The 18091-nt window shown below is 41.1% G+C and overlaps 1 protein-coding gene across 17 annotated transcripts in view; it reads left to right on the top strand.

Moving 5' to 3' along the window:
- Ltbp1 (latent transforming growth factor beta binding protein 1) overlaps nucleotides 1-18091 on the top strand; it is a 376707-nt gene that overhangs the window by 204009 nt on the left and 154607 nt on the right. For all 17 annotated transcript variants that reach the window (XM_048353153.1, XM_048353151.1, XM_048353150.1 and 14 more), the window contains one exon: nucleotides 17795-17897. In XM_048353153.1, the coding sequence (XP_048209110.1) occupies nucleotides 17795-17897 (103 nt within the window). The remainder of the gene's footprint in view (nucleotides 1-17794; nucleotides 17898-18091) is intronic.

Here is an 18091-nt window from a genome sequence, read left to right as displayed (position 1 = left end):
GCTCATTTTTTGAGGAAGAATTTTAACAGTTTTAACTTTTAATGGTGCTGGGTATAAAGATTGTGGACATAAGGAGGCTAGGGAGGGTAAATTGGCCTTGTTTCAAGCATGCAATAACCAGTGGTTCAAATAAGGAGTAGAGTTGAAAAGAAATAAATGAATATAGGGTATTTTATGAAGAGTCAAGCATGAGGATTTGATTATAGGCTGTTGTGAAGGAACAGATTATGATGAGTTAGACTGTTCTGAACATTCTTGCTTCAGAAATCAGATAAATGTTCATTGTGATTGACAAGCTGACTCTCACAGGAAGATCATGAACAGATGATAAAGGACTGCAGCTTTGTTATGAGCAGCTCCATCCTTCATATGAAGAAAACTGTATTCTTGTATGTTATAGAATCCAAGGTTGTTTTCAAGTTGTAATTACTGAAGTTAGTGGAGAGTTTTAGTACTCAGTGATGATAGTTAAACTCATGACAACAGAGGACATGTCTTTGGATTATGCTATAAAGAGATAAGACCAAGAACAATAAGACTGGGAATTTGTATAACATGTTTCACCTTGAGAAGAGTGCCAGGATGTGGGGAGAAAATTTGTTATGAGCAAGCCTAATTGTACAGATTCTGTCCTTTCCATCCAGTGACCAGAATAATTTAATATGAACCAAGTATCTTAGGATTCCATCCATGAATTTTTGGTTCCCCCCATGCTTTGGAGAAAACATGTTTGTCCATAAGAGCATGTGGCAGAGGAACTTTCAATCTCATGGTGGACAGGAAGAGAGAGATAGTAAGGGAGTCAAAGACAACTCCCAGGGACCCACTTCAGTGACCTACTTCCCTCACTTAGAATCTGCCTTCTCCATTTCCAGCATCTCCTAGGATAGCACCACCAGATGGGGACCAAGTCTCTAATATAAAAGCTGTTTGGGAGGACATTTCATATCCAAACAATGATAGGATCAAAAATAGTTTCTTGTTTTATGGTCATATATAGTGCTGATTTTTTGTGTGAATTAAGCTGGCTATGAACATCACTAAATTAATTTAAAGAATAGAAATGAATAGAACATGCAGAGGATGTAAAAGGAATGGACTACTTGTGCATTAATCAAGCTTGAAATAATTGACAGGTCATAATTGTGGTAGACTTAGGTTTCTGTGCTACTTGGAGTAATTGTGTTTCTCCATCCATATCTGAAAACATTTGCTAGTATGTTCACTGTGATCAAGTTAGAATTACAACTCCAGTGGTTACAATTACTGGCTCCATGCAGAGCAATTTTGTGTTTTCATGGGCTTAAGACTTGAATCTTACCGTGATGTTTTTTCATCTCCAAGGAGAGTCTAAGTTTCAGAAAATACCATTCAAATCTATTACTGTATCACAGGGACATTAAATACATACAGTTGTGGGTTTGTTTTTGTCACATGAGTCCATCTTTTGTTTTAAATTGGTTTACTTCATAGTGACCTAAGTTTGAAACTTAGTTGGCATCTGAATTGGTTGTTTCAAATATGTGTTATTTTATTGCCCAGTTGCTGGCAGCAGATTTCTCACAGTGACCTTATACTGCCAGATGGTATGGAAAGGCCTTCGTATGGAAAGGATCACGGTCTAGAGCTCAAGGTCCCACTTCTATGCCAGCTCCTCCATTGCCTGGTTGCACAGCCAGGGGCTCTTTGTGGAATGCGGAAACATACCCTATAATTAGACCCAGGCGTTACAGAGGAGACAGAAGGAAAAAATTCAAGAACTTCCTATTGCAAATGCTGAAAGAACAGAAGTCTTCACACTTAAACACCAGAGTTTTCTGCAGTGAGAAGTACAGAATTACTACAAAACTCAAAGTAGAATTAAGCAGAGAGAGTAAGACTCTGGCAGAGATAACAATGATCAAATCATACATGGATTTACATTCATAGTTTGCAACTCTCAACTTCTTAGAAAGGAGGAAAAACTGTATGAAACAAATACTTAAAATGAAGATTTCAATGTATACGCTACAGAAGAAAATAAACTTTATAGAGAGTTAGGAAGAACAGAAGGAACATGTCTGTGATGTGAAATCCTGATGTCTTTGGGTAAATCTTTTAATTATTTATCAAGTAAATAAGATGTGGGGCAAAAGTGAATTAAAATGACACAACACCTGGTTGACATTCTCTCAGTGATGCCAGAAGTTGTTCCAGTGGTTCTGCTGGGCAGGAAAAATGGAAACATAATGGAATATTAGAGAGAGAAAAAAGATTAATTGGAGATAGATCTCTTTTGACAGATATATCAAGTAAGACCTTCAAGCTCTGAAGTTTTTCACTGAAACACACACACACACACACACACACACTACCATGAGCTACACACCATTGACAAAGAAAGGTACTTAACTTGTTTAAATAGTAGGCATTATTGAAAAACTGATGGGAAAATGTGAGCTCATCAAATTGGAAAGCATCTTCATTTCTTCATTGCATGGCTCAAAGTACTGATTCAGTCTCAGTACTTTAATGGAAAAAAAAAGTATTTCCTGGTTTCCATGGTGTATTCATCAGTGAGAAACCTGGGAAATAGATGTGGTGTTTGCTAATTCATCATGGCAAGGAAAAGATGGGTGGGTGAGGAGATAGATGAGCAGGCAGATGACTGAATGGATAGAGATGTGGATAAAATGGGCTGCAGACAAAAGATCAATGTTGTCTCAGTGATGGGAAATGAATGAGTTGCTCAGTTAAATTCAACTTGCTCTTGAATCCCTATATAATCAGTTCTGTCCTATATATCTAAATATTACTAGAGTGAGGCCTTAAGCAGTAATGGGATACTGGTATTATCCTGACAGAATTCATGCAAGAATTATTGTAACCTTTCTCACATTGGTTCTTTCCCTAAACTGAGTTTTTGAACTACCTAAATACATTAGAAATCTAAAGAATAAAAAAGCTAAACATTGTACCAAGAGCTTCCCCCCCACCCAGTCCCGGGGCTTGAACTCAGGGCCTGGGCACTGTCTCTGAACCTCTTTGTGCTCAAGGCTAGTACTCTACCACTTGAGCCATAACACCACTTCCAGCTTTTTTGAGGAGTTTATTGAAGAGTATCATGGGGACTTTTCTGCCTGGGTTGGCTTTGAACCATGATCCTCAGATCTCAGCCTTCTGAGTAGCTGAGATTATAGATATGAGTCACTGGCATCTGATTATACCAAGAGCTTTTGATCTCTCACTTGTGTAACATCATTTAAGTGGGAAGAATTAAGTCAGCTGGTTGGGTTGGCAGAGGGTGGTGCTAAGTAGAGAGTCCCAGGCTCTCTCTCTCTCTCTCTCTCTCTCTCTCTCTCTCTCTCTCTCTCTCTCTCTCTCTCTGTTGAGGCCATGTACCCTTAGAGGCCCACTCAGGTGATGTGAACTTGGCCAGTGCCATGGTCTTTGTCTTTTAGAGATGCAGCTGGGGCAGAGATTGGTGAAGGCAGGACTGGATCTCCTCCTAGTCATCCACTGTCTCCATGAGCAGAGCTCAGCCGAGGTGTGCTGATTGCATTACTGAAGTTTGGCCTCCTTCAGGTGGAATAAGTCATTAACACCAGCCACTTCCTATGCCATCTGGGTTTTTCTTCAGTGTCCCTCTCAAGTAGTCCTTTTGGCATAGTGTAAGAAATACTTAATTGAGTGTTAGTAAGTCTGGTTGTCTCCAATGATTCTCACATGACTGTCCTTCCTAGCTGCCCTTGCCAAACTTTACCTGTGTCAACAGCAGAAGGAATCACTGAAGGTGTCAGAGCATCTCTGTGATAGGTGCAGGGGCTCCAAAATGACTGCTGGTCTCATTCCAGAAACCTCTGCCAGATTCACTTTGTGCAAGTGCCTCTTGCCTGGAGCTGAGGCAGATCAGTAAAGACAGGGGTGAGCTCTGAAGGGAAAAGCACCGCATGTGAAAGAGAACATGCCTGCATATCACTGGGCTTCTGCCAGTGGAGTGGGGAGCTGCTCGTTTTACTTGGATGATGAATGTGCGGCTGAGACATTAGGATGATCAAAGTATAGACTCTTAGAATTGGAGTCGAGCCCCTTCTGAGAATGGGTGGGGTCTAATGTTCTTTCTTCACAAAGGCTCATATCTCCTGGGAATCCAAGGGTCTTACCAGCTTCAGTCTTGACTTTCCTCAATGTGTTCAACAGAGAAGCAAGCAGACTTGTGCTTTTTCATTGCTTTCCTACCTGAATCCCTGTCTCTTAGCTATTTTCCCATTTTATTGGTAGTGGATATGGCTTTATCAGGGCATGGAATATCAACTTCCCATTTTTTTATGCTTCTTGGGCACACTAAAATAATCTACCTACAGATCGCTAGACTCTTGACATTGAAGACAATTTTGGACTGGCTTAGTGTGAAGGCATGTTAAGAAGCTTCTGACTGACAAATCAGCAAGGTTATTGTATTTGAAGATGTCAATTCTGAGCACATTGAATGTAGTTTAAAGACACCACAGCTTGACTTGATGATTGTTTCAGGCTGTATACATGGTAAGATGTGTTTAATAAAGACATACAGTGGGTATTTCTAGGATCTGATGTTTCTGGGCTCTATTCAATTCCTTGAAATTGAGATTCATTAAAGTGAAGTAGAATCATCTATTTTCCTAGAAAGTAAATCTGTTCTGTTCTGTGAAGTAGTGAGAAAAGGAATGCAACCTTATTTTGAGGATGACAAATTCTCCCTATCTCTGCTCTGCTCCATCTTTAATGTAATGATGATTCGGCGTTCTCTTTCTTGCTCTTCCATGTTTCCTTCCTGTTTGGTCTATGTAAGAAAATATGTGTGTAGAATTGAATATTTTGTTTTATGAGGACAGTTCATGAGACTTTACACTTGTTTTAGTAATAGTGTCATTATGTAGTTCAGTATGTCTGCTTTGAAAGAATTATTTCAAAGCCACGAAATTATTCTTTAGCTCACTTATTTTCCCTTTCCTCCTCTCCTTTCCCTACCCTTCCCAGAAGTACTTAGGGCCTTTTGCTTGTTGGGCAAACACCCTACTGCTTGAGCCATACTTCCAGCCCCTATTTTCTTAATCATTCTGAAAGCTTTCAATAGTCAAGTCAACTCCAGTGAGCAAGGATTTGCCACCCTGGAGGATATTTAGCATATGGCTTAAGTTCTGAAGAGACTTCTGAAATTTGAACAGAAAAGTTCTGAAGATTTGGAACAAAGACAACAAGGCCTCCAAGATGACCATTTTTGCAGAGATCTTGTTTAGAATGGGCAAGCTTTGACGGAGTTAAGAATACACTCTTAAGATTCTGTGGCTTTGGGGCAAACCTCCTAGGAAAACAGTGCATTTTTATAAAATTGATAGATGATAGAGTACTTTCACATTTCTGACCATATTCATCCTTCAAAACAATGTGAGAGACAGGAGAAGTAGGTATTCTTTTCTCTCATGTGCTTATGTGAAACTTGAGGTTCAGAAGGGCTGGGGCTAGCTTGTACTATATCCAACTCAAGTCCCTAACTCTCATTCCATTTTAGTAAACACAGCCTGCATTTTATCATTTTTCAAATAACTGGATTGGCCAAGACTACTTAGACATCTCTGACTTCTATAATCCTCTGACAATTTTGACATCTTTTCCCCTTTTCATAATATTAGCTACTACCAATATGAATATATACACAGAACAAATGCTCAAAAACACAAAACCCATATCAGTATCGTAACTAACTGTCTTGATCTCCCAAACCCAACGTGACTTGTGACTCCCCTCAAGAGTCACATTCTCCCAAAAAGCAGTGTTCTAGTACTTTTTCAACTCATAGTTCTTCCTCTTCCACAAATTCTTACTGCATTAGAATCTAAATTTGACTGTTTTTAATTTAGTCATCTTTCAGGGTTTCTTTTGTGTCTCTTTGCTCTCTTCCATCTGCCTGTGTTTCCCTGGTGCAAGGTCATTTTAGGATTGAGCTCAGTCATCAGCACAGATGAATCACCTATCATTGCGTTCATACTAATCATGCGTGGACAGGTTGTGCTGAAGTAGCAATGAAACCTAACAGTAACTTCTTTTTTTTTGTATTCAAATTTTTATTATCAAACTGATGTACAGAGAGGTTACAGTTTCATACGTTAGGCATTGGATACATTTCTCCTAACAGTAACTTCTATGCACTAGACAAATACAGATGAGCAGAAGGCTCTTCTTTGCCCATTTCTTGGGGGCTGGAGCAGAGGATCTTTCTGCCATGTTGCTGTTGTGCAATTCAGAATACTTGATTTCCTCAATTCCCACAGGGAAGAGTTGCTGCCAAGAACCTTCACAGGTTGGAGCCTTCACCCTTTCCCCAGTGTAATTGGTGGTAGAGTCAAAAAGGAGAAAATTAAGGTTCAATAAAGTCATAGGTGAGGAGCCTGACAGCTAGAATCAGTATCTTTAGAAGAAAGAGAATAGAACTTGTTATCTCAATCACTCTTCCTGCACATGCATAAGGAAGAGATCATGTGAGCACACAGCCAGATGACTGCTGTCTACAAGGTAGGAATGGATTATGCTGACCCCTGGTCTTAACCTTTCAGCCCCTAGGACTATGAGGAGATAAACATCTCTTGTTGAACCCATTCAGTGTATGGACATTTAATGGCAACCTGAGTGGAGACCTTTAGGGAGCTTGCAAATGAGGGCTCACAACTGGCTCTTTGGTGAGCAGTAATTGTCCTTCTTCTGAGTGGCAGGGTAGTGGACAAGACAGACTTGGGTCCTAGCATCCGTAGATATAAATGAACCTGTTACTTTTATTTGTGGCTTTTTGTTTTTCTCCACGAATGCCATCCAAGCCACAGGTAATTGGCAGTTGTGGGTCCTGTGTATTTGGTTGAGACAGAAAAATGGAATGCTTAGCCAAGTATGTGGCACGTGTCATAATTTCCCATAGTTCTCTGAAGCCTCAAGTGTGTTTTTATTCCTTTCATTATCTCTGTGTAGACAAAAAGGGAACTGGCAAGCAATGAAGCTACACATAGGAAAATTTTCTCTGTAGTTAAAGAAATGAGTATTGTGGGGAAACTGCCTTGATGGTTCATTATTTTGCAGAATATATGAGTGCCATAGCAATAATATCCATGCCTTTATTTATTTCCCATCTTTGTTTCCTATCTGAGTAGGAGAACTTTTTACTTCTAGATATCACCTTGGCAATAAAACTCAAAATGAATTTGGCCTACTCACTGTGTACAACTGAGATTTATGATTTGTGTTGTTTTGCCTCTTGTTAGCAAGACTAACTGGGATTATAATGTCAGAACATAGTCAGGCTAATTGGGATTATAATGTCAGAACAGAATCAGGCTGATAATTATTCTTTTAGCCACTTAAGATGAGTAATAACATACACAGATCACAACCTGGAAATTTTGACTGATAATATGTCCAAATCGTTGTGGAGGTGGAGAAAGCAATCGGCTCAGGTTAGTTTGCCTTGTTAGGAAAGATGTCGTGTACAATCTTAAGTTTTACCCTGAAGATTTTTTTCCTTTGTATGTTAACATGAAAAACCACTTTTGCCTTAGTGTAACTTGCAAAATACCATTTCATAAATGAAAGTAGTTGTCTGGAATTCCTTGAAACCCATGGTTTGGCTCAAGCAGGCTTTAAACAAATACACTGTCAGAAATCGATGTGGATATATTTCCAACAACTAATACCCTAGTCATAGTAGATACTTTCTAAAATCAATAGCCTGAAATATCACAGGATTATGCTTATATCAGATACCCCAAATGCCTAACATTGTTTTAATTACTCTAATAAAAGAAAGCTGGGTGGACTTAAAAAAAACCTTTGCCTATAAAGAATGTTCTGCTTGAGCCAAAACAAATTTTTTACAACTTCTTTTATAAAATCTGGAAGTATTTAAGCTTCTTCTTCCTCCTCCTTCTCTTTTTCCTCCTCTTCCTCCACCTTCTACTTTGTCTTCCTTCTTCCTTCTCCTTCTCTCCTTTCTTCTCCCTCCCCCTCCCTCCCTCCCTACCTCCCTCCCTCCCTTTCCTCCTCCTCCTCCTCCTCCTCCTCCTCCTCCTCCTCCTCCTCCTCCTCCCCCTCCTCCTCCTCCTCCTTCTCCTCCTCCTTTTATGAGACAATGCCTGTTAGTCTGCCAGGGCTCCATCCTACAAAGTTCTGCTTCTGACAATGGACCTGTAAAACGAATTAATAAGATATGTTGCTCTGGTTGCATTAGTGATAGGATTTGGGCCCTTTTTTTTCTTGGCACATAGAAGTCACCATATTTAATGTTCTAGTAGACTGGCACTGTAGCACACTTCTGAGGTTTTCTAGTTTAATTTGGAGCCCAAATAGAACCACAAGCTAGAATGCCATTTTACTCAGAAGGGAAGCAGGAGTTACTTCGCCAAAGGGGAGATGTTTCTCTCATAGTGGATGGCTAAGAGTGGATGCAAAGAAGAACTGTGATGAAGTCTGGGTGAATCCAACAATTGCACATGTGCAGACAAGAGCTTTCTCCATGAGGGTCTTCATGCTGCTTCTTGCAGAAAGACATCGAAGATGTTCACAATGGGATTCACATTCCTCAACCAGACTTACAGTCCAGAGAGTGTAGCTTCTTCCTCCTCCCCTAATTCCTCAAGATTTTGTGCCAGAATGCTGGAATAGCATGCTTCTACTTGTGGGTGGAGGTGAGGATGGCACTGCCTTGTGGGTAATTTGGAGGACACACTTGTGCAGTGTGAGTTGATGGACCTTCATGTGACTCACATATACTTCGTGCACACAAAATCTGAATGTCTATGACCACCTGGAATAATTTATTATTAATAATAACACCATTCATTGTGATTATTTATTAGAACCAGAAAGGAGATACTGCATAGGCACAATTATTTCCAAGGAGGGAGAGTTCCCTTTTTGTGTACCAAAGTTGGCAAGAAGCACAGGAGGCTCATATGGTCGTCACTGGTCAAGTTGGTTCAGGCTGTAGTTTGAGGCTAGGACTAGGCAAGATGTGCATTATGGTTTCTAGCATATCAACCTGCAGACCAGGAACATCTGAGGAACATGGGAGTCACCCTGACATAGAAAGCCTTCTCATGACAACCTCAGCCCTACACTAGAGCTGTCGGGAAGTCACTGGACTTAGGCTCATCAATGAATATTGGCAGTTTAAGTCTGTCTTAACCATTTCATTGACAATGATAGTAACATCATTCAGAGAGGCAATTAGCTTGAATATCCTGTATTGAGTATGTGGCAGGCAGGGTCTCATTGGTGCTTTCTGTCTACTAGTCCAGAGTCTTTTCTACCATTCTACCCTGTCTTTTCAGAGTAGAGACTTCCCAAAGAACTGTTATATTCAAGGATATGTCTTGGCTGGAATGCCATGGGCCATAGTGCCTTGTGATGGGGACATGAGTGTTTGGAAGATGGAGGTGCATGGAGCTCATGGGCTTGAGTCTCTGGCATCAAAGCACAGCCCCATGAACTTAATGTCCCCAGAGTGAAATTTTCTGCTCTTGAACATTGGTATTAATAGGTAGAATTATTGTGACTCAGTGAGTGCTACGATGCTGTACTTCTTGAGCAGAATTAAAATGAGGTCTGTATAATTACAAAGCTTCCATAACATTAGTTCACTGGACATTGATTCTTTATGAGACAGCCCATTTGAGAAAAGCTAAATCGTTTTAGGAAGATCTGAAGAGTACTTTCCTTTTAGTTCTGTACCTAATTTAAATATTTGCTTTCATACATAAATCCTCTGTAAATTTAATCAGGGACATTGAATATTGAGTAACTATTAGATTACTTGCCACTTTTCATATGATCCCAGGGCTTTAAAGCAGGGGCTTTGGAAAAGGAACCAAACAAGGATGGGGAGACTAGAGGTGCTGGCCATATGACTTTCTTATGAAGAGTCTGTCTCCCATGCATAGTCTCAGTCTTCTCAGGGGCTTTCTGAAAATGGACTTTTTTAGTTCATTTCATAAAGGTGGACAAAGGCAAAGGGAGGTGAAGAGTTTTTCCATGGCCACCATGTAGGTGGTAATTGTGAAGTGAGAATTTCCATTTGTCTTTCTTTAGCTCTGCTTTGCCGTTTACTCAGTTATAGGTCATCCTTTCTGTTTATAGTCTGACTATTAAGTATCCCCCATAAGCCAAAGTATTGAATGCTTGGTTCCCAAGTGGTGGTGCTATTTTGAGGGACAGGGGAAACATTGAGAGGTGGATCGACTGAAGGAAGTAGGTCAGTGAAAGTATGCTTTTGAAGGTTATGCCTGGTTCCTGGTTCCTTCCCTTTCTCTTTGCTTCCAGTCCACCATGAGGGGAGGAAACTCTGCCATCTGCTTCTGACATCATGGTGTTCTACCTGACTGCAGGCCCATAATCGAAGAGCCAGGTCCTCCACGATGGTTGAAACCTCAGAAACCAAGAGCCAGAAAAAGTCCTTCCTTTCTTTAGTTGCTTATATCGGGTATTTTGTTATAGCAGTGCAAAGTCTAACCACCACACTTACCTTGCTCTTCACAGGCACACGTGGAATTTGATTATGTGAAAAGGAGATGACCTTCCTTCCCATTTATAATGTTAATTCTGGAAGATTAGTGCAGGTACATGGCAGGTGGCTAGAAGTTTTGCTTGGTGTTAAAATGCCTCTTTACTGTGTCTGCACAGCACTTGTTAGGGAAAGACTGTTTAGGTTGAACTAAAAAACTTCCTTCTACTATTTGGGAAATACTTCCTGTTTTCATCCACTGATTATTCCTGACTATATGTATATATATGTGTGTGTATATATATCTTCAATGTAATTTCTTCTCTTTTCCCATGAGTGATATACTCTATCCTTCTTAGTTGGTTTTTTTTTTTTTTAACATTTAAGGAGATGTATTAGATATAGAAAATTCTGCCTTCATAAGAACCTGTAATCCTTCCTTCTTTTCTTCCTCATTCTTCATTATTGCTTCTGCTTGGACCATTGTTTAAAAGATGCCAGTGTTTCATTAGAAGTAATTTAAAACTTTATTGCCTTTGGGAGACAGAGGACCTATGATGCTTCTCCTTCCTGTCTCCTGGATGATTTTTATATCCAACAAATTTGGAAACCACGCCATGGCTTTGCTCCACCTAATGTCCTGTCTTTCCTTGCCCACCCCCTGTGTTCCTTCACATGTGGCCTGTCTTGCTCTGTTCTTAGCCCCAGGTTCTCTCCCAGTGTGTTTGGCCTCCTGCTCTGTTCCTTCCTCTGAAATCCCTTTCCCCTGTAGTGCTGTTGAGTCATTTCCTTGTTTTACCTCCTGCCTAAACATAGTCTGCTTGCTTTTGCAAGGGCTACTATGAATCAGACTTCTATTTTCTTCCTTGTTTTCTCTCAGTGCAATCTCTTAAGAGTATTTTTAAGAATCTGTATTACTTTAACATTTTAGGGTTTGTTTTCATTTACTCCTTTGGCTTAGTGCCTTTCTTTTTTTTTTTTTTAAAGAAAATATTCTTTATTTGAGCTGAAAGCATTTATACTTCATTATAAAATGTTTCTTTTATTATTATTATGTTTAGCACTATTGAAATTTGAACCCAGGGGTTTACACTTGCTCTATCACTAGAGCCATGGCCTCACCCCTTTTTTACTTTCATTATTTTTTGAATAGGTTCTTGAGTGTATGTCCTCCTGTTTATACATTCCTCATAGCCTCATGCCGCCATACTCAGCTCTTTATTGGTTGAGACATGTATCTCAAAAACTTTTTTCCCAAGACTGGTGTTAAACTGAAATCCTCCCTCTGATCTCCACTTCCTGCACAGGTAGGACGGCAGACATAAGCCACCATTTCTGTCCAGCAGGGTCTCACACTTCTCCCCTATTAACCTCAAACTACTCTTCACCTAACCCTGTCTCTGTAGTAGCTGAGATTCCAAGCGCAGCCCCCTGAACACTTTGGAGAAATGCTTTCAGGGAACCTATCAGAGGGGCCAACATTTTAACTCTGATTTTAGGGTTTAACCAGGGCAGGCGACCAGCTGCGGTCTGTAGCAAGCTCTGCTCATCCAACTCCATATCACATCCCAAAGGATTGCCTCTCTACCATCCCACTGCTTCTGGGATAATGTACTGTTCATTCTCATAACCTCTGAGTTCAGGATTCTGGGGCTATCATTTCAACACTGGCCTAGAGAAGCAGAATGTCCTGAGGAACTGATCATAAGCAATTGTGATTCTGGTCTAAGTCTCCTGATTTCAATCCAGCACTCTTTTCCTTCTTTAACTGTTGTATCATCCCTCACCAGAACCCTGCTCAGTACAGCCAATGCTCTTGGAATGAGGCTACGTTAGGTACCAGAAGTTTTCTAATGTGAACATTACATCTTAGGAAACCTTCTTCCAGTTCCCATTGCCCTCATTTCCAGTTACCGAGTCTCTGAAGCCACTCTAGTAGTGAGTTTTCAATTGGCAATTGCAAGCTTGGATTGCAAATGACAAATCTTAAGCCCTGATTGCCCTCATCCTGAAGAGGTCTGACAAAGCAACTGTAATCACAGCTTAACTCTTGAGTATCGGGAAAATCCTTATGATTTCACCTCGGAATGGAGGTGAAAAGCTAGAGGCATGGTCTCCACTAGGTCTAAATTGTTAAGAGTACTTTTCTCTGTAACCTGTTCATTTGTGACAACTTGCTCCAAAAGTAAAGGATTTCACCCAATTGTAATTATTTTGTGTTGCAAAGGTTCTAATGTGGATATTTGTAGGGGCAATTGTGGTGATTTTTGAATGGCCTGACCTGAATGAAGCCCTGTGCTAGTGCCCTATCATTTGAATCACACTCCTATCCCTTTTGCTTTAGTGACTTTTCAGATAGAATCTGGTGCTTTTGGCCAGGACTAGCCTTAGATCACTATATTGCTAATTACGTTTACTATGTAGCTGGGATTTCAAGCATGATCAATACACCCAACTTATTAAGATTAAGTATATATATATATATATATATATATGTATATATACAAATATACTATATATACTACACACACACACACATACACACATACACACACACACACACACACACACACACGGGATTGGCCTTGAAACACAATTTTCCAGACCTGTGCATCCACATAGGTAGGGTTACAGTTATGAATAACTGTGCCTGGCTCTATGTGTTATTTTTATATTTTTCTTTCTTGTTATTATAAAGATGATGTGTGAAGTTGCATAAGCCAGGTAAAGAGTATATCTCTTTTTGGACGATGTCACCCTTTCCCTCACTTCTCTCCCAGTTTTTCCATCTCTTCCCCACTCTCAAGTTGTATAGTTCAATTCCAACATAGTGTCCAGTGAGTACCATTGTTGCATTTGTTCACTCCTTGCCCCTCCATTTCTGTGCCCCCTTTACCCTCCCAAAGACATGGAAATGAACAAACAGAACAAAAAGAAAAGAAAACAAAAATAGCAATGAAAAGAAAAAAACCCCTCATTTCCATTTCTTGAAGTTCATTTCAATAAATATTATTTTATATGATCAGATGTACATAGGCATGGCACCTTTGTGTTCTGTTCCCAAGTCTATTTGTGTTTCAAACGTGAAAACATCACCTTGATCTGTGCACAAAAATGTCGGTAGACTGAGTCTGGGTCCTTGTAAGGAGTCTGTGTCTCACAGAGAAGCAGACTCTAGCAGTCTTTGAGAAAAATATCCTGAATGCTAATCTCATCCTTTTCTAATTTATGTGGCCTTTTAGAGTGGCAGAAAGGTGATCCTTGCTCCAACTTGCTTTCCTCCAGGGATTTGTGACATCGGGGTGAGAGCTAGTGCTGTGCCCTGGCCTCTTGCATAAGAGCCTCGAGTGTGAGCACCGTGATCTCTCAGGTGTGATTTCTGGCTGTACCTTGAAGCCTCTTCAGGATGTAATGACGGAAGGGACTTCTACAAAGTGTTTTGCATTGTTGTATCTATGACTTCATCCTTTGCAGCTCATTCTTGTACTGTGCAGACCCAGTTCTGAGACGAACACACAGGGCCGTGGTCTCACCTACCCTGCCGTTTATTCCATTGCTTTGGATGGCTTGTGCTGCTCTTGGCCTGGGCCCCGCATAAACAAAGCCATTGGATAAAGTGGCTTGAATCATGTAACGAAATCCTTGTACCTTTTTTGGAGACCTTGTAGAGAGCAATGATTTATTTTTGCCTTACCAAATAAAACATTCTAGGAATCCAAGGTGAAAATTGGATTTTAACTGCTAACAACATTTTGAAACATATAAAAATCAGCAAGTGTTGAGTATTTTCGCTTCATTAAGTGAAGCACCTAGAATCCAGTAGAGGAGTGATCTGCATCTGATGTGAACTCCTATCTTGCCTAATACTAGCTGATTTATAAAACTGGAAATGGACATGAAGCTGGCTTTGGCAGCCACATTGTAGAGCACTGAGGGCCTCAGTGGTTTTGTTTGGTTTCTAGCCTTACATGAAAATCATTGTCCTCCTTCCTCCTTCTGTCATTAATACTTTGGGTTTATGCCTTTTGAATTAAGCACGAGGAGTCTGGGTGTTACATGGAGTCAGGTAGTTTGTTTCTATGTTGGTTCTCTACCTTCTCCCCATACCCCCCCCCCTTGCTCTCTCTCTCTTTCTCCCTCTCTCTCTCTCTGGGGTGTATGGATGTGGGTGTGGGAGTGTTTCTTTGTCTCTACTTGTCTACCTCTTCAACATGTTCTTTTCTCCATGTTCTTGTCACAATTTAGACAGACTACTTCCTTGAGGCCCTGGCTTTCTCACCCAGCAGGTGGTACCCATACTTAGCTGAGCCTTCTTTCTGCAGACAGGCCAGTGATGTCTGGCTCACTGAGTCACCTGAGCACTGTTCTGCAGCTGGGTCTCTCAAGGAAAGCAAGTCCTGTCACATCTCTGCGTGTATGTGGGAGCGGCTGTGCACATTTCAGGCCGTGTAGTGACCTTGGCCTGATTCACTTCCTCAGGGGCTCTTATCAGTGTCTTACCCAGAATTGTTTCTTTTCAGGTTCACCTAGAGGGTTTTACCTAACTCAAAATGTCTTCCAGTACTTTTTATTTTTAGGGAGGTGCCAGTGCTAGGCTTAAACTCAGTGCCTGCGTGCTATCCCTTAGTTTTTTTCACTCCAGGCTGGCACTCAGTCACTTGAGCCACAGTTCCACGTCAGGCTTTTGCTGGTTAATTGGAGTCTCACAGACTTAATAAGAGTCTCACAGACTTTACTTCTGGGACTGGCTTTGATCTGCGATCCTCAGATCTCAGCCACTTGGGTAGCTAGGGTTATAAAAGTGAGCTATGGGTCCCCAGGAAATTCATTTAGTTCTTTTGTGGAGTCTGGTACTTTTGATTGGACAAGTAGACTGACATGCTTGTCTTGCAGAGGACTATCGTTCATTTCCTCCATGCTTCCTGGGGAAAACAGTAGGGATGTCATATGAGACATCCAGAGCAAATAATATTATCTAGAATAATAACATTAGTCAAAGTGACCATGGCTCAGGCCTTCTATGTGTCAGGCAGAGTGTTCATCATTGACATACATTTTGTTCTCACTTTTCCAATGATGAGAAAGGTGCTGGTATGCCTTCTATGCTTTTGGCAAGAATGTCCTCTAACTCATATATGATGTCCTCAGGCCTCTCTAACTTCTCAGTCACCTTTTGTGAGTGTGTGCCCATCCTGGACCCTTGAACTTAGGCCTGGGTGTTATCCCTGAGTTTCTTCCTTGTTTTTTTTCTTTTGCTCAAGGTTAGTGCTCTACTTGAGCCACAATTCATTTCTGGATTTTTGGTAGTTAGAGACAAGAGTCTCATGGACTTCCCTGCGTGGGCTAGCTTGGAGCCATGATCTTCAGCTCTCAGCCTCCTGAGTAGCTAGAACTCCAGGCATGAGCCACTGGTGCCTAGCTTCCTCAGTCACTTTGAAAGGCACAATTGTGTGCTGCTTTTGAACCAGCACAGCCTCCTGTCCAAACCTTAGAAAACCCTAGAAACTTAAGGACACCAGGAGTCTCCTCAGTCTGAAACCCAGTGATCTGGGGTGGGCCTCTCCAGGGTGGTTTTGCTTTATGATGTGGCTCCATGTGGACTTAGAGTCTCGGTCAGAGCATCACAGGCCTGCCACAGGAAGGGTGTGATGCTTGGAGGCATGGCAGGGGACCCATTTCTCCTGTCACTGTCCTTCTCCAGGCACTGAGTGCTGCTCCAGCTACAGAAGGCAGGCTCACTTCCCATAGGTTTTCATATTGCAATTATTTGCCTGAATAAACTACAATTAATCTGTGCCTTCATTCCTTGGGTGTCTGTTCCTTGCTTGTTTCATTCATTCACTCTTCATTCATTCAGTGGTTGTCGAGCATTTGTGATCAGTCCTAGGATGTAAAATAGATAAGTTACATATGCATTTAGCAAAAATGCTTATCAGAGGCAATGGAACCATGCACAACCAGCTGTGGTGTAGAGGGAGTGAGTGATCGGTGAAGCTGAGGAGACAGGAGGCTTCTCTGAGTTCACTTGCATTAGATGAAGAGGTCTGGGGGAAGAGAAAAGGAGTGAGCAGCAGGGAGAGGACACAGCTCCTGAAAAGACATGGCTTCTGTGGATAATGCAGAGGTCTTTGGCATGCCTGAAGAAGAGCAGTAGATGTGTGCAGAGGCTACCAAGTTGCCTAAGGCAGGGGTGGAAAGGCTTTTCTCTCCTGCTTGGGAAATGTGTACTTTCAGACAAAGTCGCTGGAGGGCTGAATGAGTAATTATGATCAGATTTATCTTTGAAAAGTTGTTTCTGGAAACCACTTGGGGAATTATGTAGCAGTTTTTGTAGGCCAGGTCAGAGGGACCCCTTCAATACTCTGCATTTACATACATGATAGAGATGTGAGCTATGGGCTTGAATCTGAGATGGACAGCAATCAAGTAGGCCTCGCTGACCAACTGGGGTTTGAATTGGTTCACAGGACTGCATCTGTTTTTCTAGGCTTTTCTTGCCTCTCAGCCTCATCTGGCTTCCTGTGTTTAGCCAGGAGTCTTATCATTTGACAGTAGAGTTGTTCTAATGACTCTAAGCCTCACTGTAAGGCTCAGGCTGGTCTTGCTTTAAAGCTGCCAGCACCTCCCGAGGTCAGATTGCTTGGGTTCTGGAACCTTAGTCTCCATCAGGAAGATCTGTCTCACGCCAGGGTAATTTCTTGCCCTGTTCTCTCTTGTCCTGTCCCTGCTCAGGCTTTGGGTTGTAGTAAGTCCAGTATCCTCTTGCAGGTCAGCTCTGTGCCATGTACTTTTGTTTTGTTTTACATGCTACCACACCCTTCCAGCATAACTCCTTGATGGTCTACAAGAGAGACTTAGATAGTTATAATATTTTGAAAGTTTATATTGAGGACTGGGGATAAAGCTATAAGTGTGTCAAGCCCTGGGTTTGATCTCCAGCAACTCTACCAAAAAATAAAGTTTATAACTATCTTTTGAATGATAAGTTTCTTACTAAGAAAAAAAATAAAGATCCTGCAAACTTCAGTTGCACAAAGAACTCTGAGCAATAAAAGATTTCCCCAAGACTTTAAAAATGTGAAGGAGCTCTTATTTGGAAATGTGCCCATTCATTTTAATGTTGCTTTGATTCTGGTATTTAGTTTCCACATTTTATAGGTTTTTTTTTTTCTTCTCTAATTGTATCGATAGCAAGGGAACTATTTTACAACGTGGCTGTGAGGCACAACAGCTCGCTAGAGCTGAGCATCTTTCACTCAATTAACGTTCGGATTTTACACTTAATCATTGCAGTGTGGCAAAGCTCTTCCTGGCCTTTCAAAGCAAGAGGACTGCTGTGGAACTGTGGGTACCTCCTGGGGCTTTAACAAATGCCAGAAATGCCCCAAGAAGCCATGTAAGTAATGTTTCATTCTTCCTTTGCAGATCAACGGAGCATGTCTGTTTTCTCATAACTACTCTTTTAATGATGTACCATGTGAGACATTCAAAGAACTCTCTTCCTGCATTCAAGAGCATCATTCTATGTAGTAGTATTCTTCTCTAGAAACCTCATGAGACTGTTAGACCTGTGTTTTTTTAAAAAATTAA

This window comes from Perognathus longimembris, chromosome 8 (genome assembly GCF_023159225.1).
Source record: "Perognathus longimembris pacificus isolate PPM17 chromosome 8, ASM2315922v1, whole genome shotgun sequence".
Taxonomy (NCBI): domain Eukaryota; kingdom Metazoa; phylum Chordata; class Mammalia; order Rodentia; family Heteromyidae; genus Perognathus; species Perognathus longimembris.
Note: the sequence above shows the minus strand (reverse complement) of the source record. Positions and strands in the feature narration are given on the sequence as shown.